The sequence below is a fragment of the Sesamum indicum genome, linkage group LG4 (assembly GCF_000512975.1).
Source record: "Sesamum indicum cultivar Zhongzhi No. 13 linkage group LG4, S_indicum_v1.0, whole genome shotgun sequence".
Lineage (NCBI taxonomy): Eukaryota > Viridiplantae > Streptophyta > Magnoliopsida > Lamiales > Pedaliaceae > Sesamum > Sesamum indicum.
Window position 1 is genome coordinate 4574876 of NC_026148.1, and position 8353 is coordinate 4583228.

Consider the following 8353-nt stretch of genomic DNA (forward strand, 5'->3'; position numbering starts at 1 on the left):
TGAGATAATCAGAACTCCCCAATAGTTTGGATCGGAAAAATACTAAATCAAATATATCAGGCTGATAAACGTGAAAAAACAGAGTAGTGTTGTTACAGATCTAAATGTGTAGGATAAGTTAGTAATTTCAGCTGAAAGCTTACAGCAACCTAAAATCCTGTCACATGGATGCAGTTAAATCTTCACAAAAGCATATGCATAATTTCAACACTATACATCTGTTAATAATGGATGAAAATCTGATATAGACCAGTAAAACAGAGTACTCTTAGTCTATTCATAACTAGTCTTGCTGGCAAAACCTAGTGGTTTGTGTAAAATCCACCCCTAAACTCTAAAATGAAGAAAGCTGCAAACTCTATGATTGAACCAAAGGCTTATCCAAGGGACCATCGGATGCAATCCATTAACATTGCCTTTCATATCAGTTCCTACTGCATACTGATGCAATTTATCATCCTCCAACTACTCTCATTATTATGTATCCTAATTATGTTGATGGGTTGATACTTGATACATGTATAAACACATCTTGTGGAAGGACAGCCAATTTCCCAGAAGTTAAGGTTAACTATACCTCCAATAGTCGTTTCCTATTCAGGACATCCCAAATTGTAGCATGGCCCTCATTGTCACCAGTAACGAGGACACCACATAAACTGAGAAAGAGAAAGGACACAGTCATGTATTTGAAAGGTCTGTGATGGCAAGCTAAAAATGAAATGGCACATACAATGGATGAAATGCAATATCATTCACTGCAACGAGGTGATGTCGTCCATTCTTGTCCTTTGGATGGCATCTGAAAGCATATCTGTAGAAGTGCAAGACTTAAAGTGAATCTTTGTATAACATGCCGTGAAAATACACACATCATCAGTACTGCATTTTCAGGAAATGCAGGTGCAAATATGTTGCCTGATGTGGAATAGTAAAGATATCAATTTCGAGAAAAGATAATAGAAGATAGAAAATCTCCAACTTTCAGAAGGAATTATTGCCAAAACTTGAAGAGAGCAATATTGCAGTGAAAAGAAAAACGTGATAGAGTGTTTGAAAATGACTCCTTTAGTAAACTTCGTACTTTGATATATGTAATTTCAGAGGCATGTGAGGTTAGGTAGCGTCAATATGTAAACGATGCATTAATTTATTGCATTATTCTCCTTGGGAAGATAGGATCAAGATCTTTTTGGTGTCACATCTGTTACCACCTCGGTACTCAAGAATCCAAACCATTCTAACTTAGGTGATAATATTAAGTATGACTATTTCACTATAGGTCTTTAAAAGTTCATGAAGTTAGAGGGAATGTTTAGAGATAGCAAATAATTTATAAGAGGAAAACTGAAATAACGAAACAAATGCCAATGCTGAGTGCAGCAGCACGAACAACCTTTTGTATCTTAAGATGGTACATTTCATGTGGTATTGAATTCCAGCAAGGGTAATTCTTGTCATATTAGATCGACAAAACATATACTGCTAATATCTATTTCAAGCGAAAGACTTGTCCTAATGCATACCAATCAATTCAGAAGAGATAATTCGAATTCGATCAGAACCTTAAGTTATCAAGACTCAAGAGAGGCCTTCAAAACCATAAAACAGGCTCAACAGAGGACTATAGCACAGAAATATATACTGACCCCTCATTTGTTGAATTGGATTTACCGAGATATTCCAAAGCAACTCGTCCGTCAGTCGATCCAACCACAAATCCTGCATAAATAGGCATCATCATCAAGATCAACTCTGACATTAAATCAACAAAATGTATCAACCAGAGATACATAGTGATTTCATTTCAAAATATAGCTAACAAGTCAGATAATGATGAAGTATATAATGCTAGCGAGTGAAGCGTATGGCAGTGAAATCAATTATCAAAACTTCAGTTCCAAGCGATTAAAATTGTATGACAACTAAGATGGATGTGACGATGATGCATAGCCTACTGTAATTAATTGTAAAAGTTTTAAGTTCACAAACTGCTGAAGCTCATTGCATGCATTTTAAACAAGGAGTAAATACAGCAATTACTGCGATACCTTCTAAATCCAAATTTGAGCGGACACATTTTATGTTTATGTCCATAAAATATTCTTTTGCTTGAACCAATCCATAACGCAAGTCATACATATGCACTGATGACCTGAGAGCAACCATCAAATTTAACCCAGAAATTGACACAGATTCAACTTCCACATCCACATTACTCAAGCATCCAAAAGAACTACCACTGCGTGCATCCCAGAACTTTACTTTTTTATCCCAACCGGCAGTGATAACTTGACCTGCAGGCACAGAAAAAGAATGTTAATACCACAGAAATTACCATTTCATGTAGTCTGGAAAAAGAAAATTGCCTCTTCCTCACGTCCAATTTTGATTTCTAATTTTCAAAACTTCAAAAATATTGAGGTAAAAAACAATAAAACTACTTGTGTACCTGCCCTCTGTTTACGCATTAACATCTTAGTCCAGAAGCCTAATTCATCAACTGATTCATGTGTTTCCTTCATGGTTGGCAGTGATATGGAGCTAGAGTCTCTTAGACCAAGCATCCATACAATTGTCCCCCCAAAAAAGAAAATACTAGAAAAGAATACAATCTAAAGAAGATAGGTCATATGTGCTTTAGGTCCAAGCGGAATCTGACGAGAAATAGAATTGGAACACATTTCCTTCAGTACGTCAAAAACACACATAGGGCACTGCTGATATAAAATGGGTTTTGAAGATAATAAGTGGATTTACATGTTACCAATATCTTACCTGTTTCCTCACAATATTCAACACAGGTTGCTAAGTCCTCATGATTTTCTATTGCTTCGCTGGTTCCCAAATGCATATCATACCTAGGAAATATTATATCATATGTGTCAACAAAAAGAGCATTTTCAACCCAAGATGGAAACAAATGAATGTGAACTGACGAACATAAAAGAGAGTATTTCTACACAACACAACTTTGTTAACTCATAAGTGAACTGTATTAAAAGTACAGTTGCTTTCGTATAATTCAAGTTCCTCTTATTTGACAAACTTGGTACGTTATAGGATGTGGCAAATCTATTTAGCTCATTTAGATTGAGTTTATCCACTTTTTCTTAGTTGCTCTTTTATTTGAAATTCTTGAAGATCAAACGACTTCAGTGTGCTGTTGAAATTCAACCTGAAACTGATGACGTAAGAGATTATCCCTGCAACACTTAATCCTTTAAAATTGACCTACTCAACCGCAAGCTAGGGCTGCTGCCACCTAACCAAAAATAAATAAATCCAAATGTCATGTGCAATTTTTTCCCCTAAAAAAATTTTGAATTTCTATTATCTTGTTTTCTTTTCCTCGTCCTATAATTTGTTTGAATATAACATATGGTGTTCTATAGCTGAGTTTTTGCCACTGCAATGCCTAAAATTCAGGTACCATTCCTGTTGAGACACTCATGCCAAGGCGGAAGGATAAATTATAACTGCTATAAGTTCGATGTCTCATTTAGGAGTAGTTAATGCAAGAGACTTTGGAAACAATTCAACTGACAACATTATTTTGCACAGGCCCGAAATCTCCTACTCGCTCTAAAATAAATGTAGAATGTCGCTACTTTCAGACATAACAAACAGTCATACAAACAAATATACCAAAACATCAATAATTACAAAAACGGCAGACCTGAGAATAGAACCATCGGAATTAGCACTCAGAGCAATCGACTCACTCTCGAAACAACAGTCGAGAAGCGCTGCTCCTTCAGCAGAAGTTTCTAATCTGAGCTCACATTTATCCACATCGTAAAGTCGAAGACTCTGCTCAATTATATGAAACACCCACTGTTAGTTACAAAATCCATTACACAACACACATATAGAGGTGTTACAGAGCACAATTAACTAGTAATTGGCAGGATAATTTTGTCATAGTACGAAACTTACCGAATCCCATGAGGAAATTAGGAGATTGTTCGAAACGGGAGCAAATCGAATCCTCGAAATGGCGTCCTTGATCGGTTTACTGAAATTCAAGCAAGTACTCATGCTGGAAGAGCGAGAATATCTGAAGGCGAGCGAAATGGAGAGAAGCAAAATGCTACAAGGAGTACTTTGAATTCGAGTGCAGAATTATTTTAACCTGGAAATTTCCCGCTCAAACCTGATCGTTTGAGTCCTTTCCTCGGAGAACAAACCGTTAAGATTAGACCTCATAGCCCAATTTAGGACCAATGCTGGGCCAGAATCAGTCATCTGATGATGATTTACAATGGGCCATATGTTTCCGCTGTGTGTGTTTACAGTCGGACAAAGTTATGAGTTTAAACCTAAGCACTGTCTTTGATTTTTATGTTTTCGTATTTTCCAAAACAACATAAAACACACTTAATATTTATTTTTATGTTTTTTTATATTTTATTTTTATTATTTTTTATTTTTCAACTTTTTATATATAATATATATACACTTTTATATATTATATAAAATAGACATGATTTGACAATAAACAGTGATTTTTGTCTCAAAAAAATACAATATTAAACATAGTAAATATATATACATATTACTATATAAAAAAGATATGATTTGACAATAAATAATGATTTTTATATCTCAAATTCCAACATCAAACCTGCACCACTTATTTTAAAATATTTTAAATTACCTCAAAACACAAACCCAAACATATCATCTATTTTCAACACACACTTATTTATTTCTATTTTTCTCTATTTATCTCCAAAACACAAAATAAAACACTCAAACCACAAATACAAATATTATCAAGATCTCTAATTTTAATATATATATATATATATATGTGATGGGAAAACAAAGAAATAAAAAAAGTTTATTTCTACAGATCAACTAATATTCAAATTCATTTCAAATGGAGTGATTAAATATTAAACAAGTATACCATACCGTAGTCAATACCATTTTCTTAAAGAATATATATGATATAATAAATATATAATATTTATATGTATATATCATAATAAAAAACTATATATAAAAATATTATTGTATTTATATGTAAATATGTAGGAATTATTATTAAAAAAAAAATCAGCTAATTCAGTAAAAAGCTAAACCGAATTTGGTTTGATTTTTACCTATCAATCGAACCAAACAATTGGTTTGATATATATAGAGAATTAGAAGCGTTGTCCCTGTTAGCAATTTATTCAAAGTTGAGACCACCTTGAAAGTAGAAAGAGATTTCCAGATATATATACAGAATATATTCTGCCCAGAGAATGAATCCAAGACATCCCACTTGCTCGCAAAAACAAAGATAAAGAAGAAAAAGAACAATATCGAGCAAACATACAGGTCCCGTCCAGCTTCTCAAGAATCGCCTCATTTCACACACTAAAATCCTTGAATTTGTCGCTAGGAATGTAAAAATCAAACTTGACATCAACAGAACCAGAAGTTTCTCCAGTGTCTTTGTATTCGATATTTGTTATCGTTCCAGTTTCATCGTCTATTTGATATTCTGATCTCACCCGCCTCACTGGCACTGTGACAGAATAAATGGTACCAAGATCTGGATCCGTTGAGACGCTCAATTGAACTTTATCCTGTGATTCTATCTCAACGAAATCAGATAGCGCGCTGACAACATTGCTTACTATCTTCTGTTTTGCCTCATCACTGACAGCACAACGATCTGAGAAAAGAATCATCTTGAGACGTTGCTTGGCAATGTTTGCATTAGAATTCTTTCTCGATGTAGGTGATGGGAACATTATCTTCCAAGCCAAGTTTAAACGCTCGAAGAAGTTCATGTTAATTGCATGGAGGAGGAAATTCTCAACCTCCTGGCTGATGGAATTTTGTGAAAGCTTATATTCTCCAAAAACTCCAAGAGGCCGTCTAGAGTGGCATCTTGTGCTGTGGACATCAAGTGCTGCACGAACACATCTTGGCATAGCCTCAGAAACACTGGATGCACCATTAGCAAACACATTACAATCCACCTGTAAAGCAATGAATTGCATGTTTCAGACAAAAATGCGGTCGATGTATGTATCAATACAACACTATCCTTGGCTGTGTTGATCTAGCCATTATGCGCACACTTGGAAGAAAGATAGGAATTTTGTTCAGAGAGACAATAACAAGACTGTCAACATGAAGCATCAACAGATAATATAACTAAAACACCAGGCCGTTTTATTAGCTGAAATGTTCGGAGCAACCAACTTGACCCCAAAACATGAAGTTTCACGCAGTCTGATTTTAACATGTAATGGGCACTAAGCTTTCATAATCACCTCAAGGAATATATTCTCCAGAGCAGCCATCATAGTAATATGAACAATAGAATTGCATCAATATAGCATGTTTCCAACTATAACTTAATTTCTCAAATTTTTATGGTCATGTAATTGTGTGATTTATCGGGACATCAAGATTTCATCAAGTGACAATCTTATCTTATACTGCATCGAGATCCAGATTACTCCATACACCACATTTCAGGAAAGATTCATTCATGAATTCAGGCCATTTCAAGTGTAAACTGTAAAGAAAACAATACATAGAGACAGAACTCAAGAGCTAAAATGTAATATAACTTTAGGGCATAATTTATAAAACCACTTTGGAGATCAACCAGAGAAGCCGCATCACGTTCAATTATAACCCAAGAAGCAAATTCGCAAATCCTATTCAAGTTGTGTCAACATGCTTTGTTAAAAATCAAAAGATCCATGAATCTGCAGCAGCAAGAACGCAATAATCCCTCGCATTAAAGAAAAATATGCCTACCGTCGGAATTATCAGAAAAATTCCTGCAGTCATATAAAATATGAAATTACATTAAAAACAAAAATGCTGAAAAAATAACCACCGATAAGTTTCTCTAGAACCCAATGTGAGAACGAAGCCCAACCCGAGAAACAAAAAACTGATCGTAGAAACCAATAAAGAAAGATAGAATGGTAGAGAAATTGAAAAGGGGGAAAGGGTGAAACAAACCTTAGAAGGGGGAAAATGCAGTGTGGTGCGAAGTGGGTTGAATTTGTACGGACTCAGAGCTGCCGAAACCCTAAGATCTCCCGATATCGCCATTCGCAATCGAATTCTAGCTGCTGGAGCTCTCCTTTTGTTTGATGGATTTGCTTGTGAATTTCACTAGGGTTTTGAGCTGCAATTTTCAGGTTGCTTCACTTCACTGCTTTTCCTCAGTTACTCGTAGCGAGAGAGTAGACACTGCGGAGTCCATGCTACGACGTCGTTGTGTCCTGAAGGAACTCCTCCTTGCTCTGACTAATTACCAATTCAACAGGACATCATATTAGTCGCGGATTTCCGACTTCAATGAATAACACGTTATCTAATAATTAAACCACGCTTTTCAAAGGAATATTTCGATTTTCGACTATATAGAGTGAGTTTTTCTTTCTTTTTCTTTTTTTCTTTTAAATATATATGTATGGAATAATTACACTCCCATCTCCTCTGTTTGAGAAATTACATTTATCGCTCGATATTTGTTCTCATCTAACAAATAAGTCCATCCCTTAGTTAAAATTCAATGAATTTACTTATATTAACGAAAAACTCAATTGACTTATTACTGACTTATTGCAGGTCAAATAATTTATTCCCAACTAAACTACCGTTATAACAGTGAAGGTATATCTACTCACATGCATTAATATGTGAAGACATATGAAGGTAATTTGGTCATAAAAAAAAAAACTATTTTAACCTATAATGAATCAATAATAAGTTAATCATGAGCAAATATAGATTTTTTTTTATTAATATCAGTAAATTTAGTGAATTTTGATTACTGGAAGAACTTATTTGTTAGATGAAAGCAAATTTCAGGGATGCTAGATATAATTTTTCAAATCATCAAAAATTTATGTATAATTACAATAAATTTAACGGAAAGAGAGTGTAATTATCCAACAAGATACGACTTATTTAAACTTTCTATTTGTATTTGAAAGAAAGAATTCCGAAAAGAAATCAATGAATAGATGTTGTGTCCGTTTGGCCAAACTTAATTATCAATTTACAGTTGTATAATTAATTATAAATTCAAATATTATAATTATTTATTTTATAATTAATTATACAATCGTCCGACCAAATTGGCCGTTGTGATTTTGAGCATGATCGACAACTTTATCGTGCATTTCACGCAACAAATGATAATTGAAAATTTGCAACACTTGTCAACGAGGCATTGCTTGATTGATAAGGTTACGAATTTAAGTTTGAGTCGAAAGAATATGGATGTATGTCTATTTTTATATTATTTATTTCATTCGAATATTTTCATTAATTTAAATTATTAATATATCTACTCGATTTATAAATTTAAATATAATTT

At 34.0% G+C, this 8353-nt stretch overlaps 2 protein-coding genes across 3 annotated transcripts in view; both read right to left on the reverse strand.

The window, feature by feature from the left end:
- LOC105160006 (mitotic checkpoint protein BUB3.3) overlaps window positions 1–4250 on the reverse strand; it is a 5313-nt gene extending 1063 nt beyond the window's left edge. For both annotated transcript variants that reach the window (XR_002286984.1, XM_020693429.1), the window contains exons 1-7: window positions 3940–4250; window positions 3680–3813; window positions 2779–2861; window positions 2052–2297; window positions 1650–1722; window positions 734–814; window positions 578–659 (exon numbers count right to left, since the gene is read on the reverse strand). Coding sequence is in view for 1 of the 2 variants with exons in the window: in XM_020693429.1 (XP_020549088.1) it covers window positions 578–659; window positions 734–814; window positions 1650–1722; window positions 2052–2297; window positions 2779–2861; window positions 3680–3813; window positions 3940–4041 (801 nt within the window). In the remaining variant the exon portion in view is untranslated. The remainder of the gene's footprint in view (window positions 1–577; window positions 660–733; window positions 815–1649; window positions 1723–2051; window positions 2298–2778; window positions 2862–3679; window positions 3814–3939) is intronic.
- On the reverse strand, window positions 5201–7278 carry LOC105160007 (cell division topological specificity factor homolog, chloroplastic). The gene is made up of 2 exons (XM_011077251.2): window positions 6985–7278; window positions 5201–5981 (listed from the first exon to the last, which is right to left on the reverse strand). The coding sequence occupies exons 1-2, from the start codon at window positions 7075–7077 to the stop codon at window positions 5364–5366; spliced, it is 711 nt and encodes a 236-aa protein (XP_011075553.1). The 5' UTR covers window positions 7078–7278; the 3' UTR covers window positions 5201–5363.

Excerpts from the sequence above, each read along its gene's own strand:
- LOC105160007 (XM_011077251.2), bottom strand. The coding sequence starts at position 7,077 with ATGGCGATATCGGGAGATCTTAGGGTTTCGGCAGCTCTGAGTCCGTAC. Across the intron at positions 5,982-6,984 it reads TGCATTTTCCCCCTTCTAAG|GTGGATTGTAATGTGTTTGC; the intron begins GTTTGTTTCACC and ends ATTGCTTTACAG.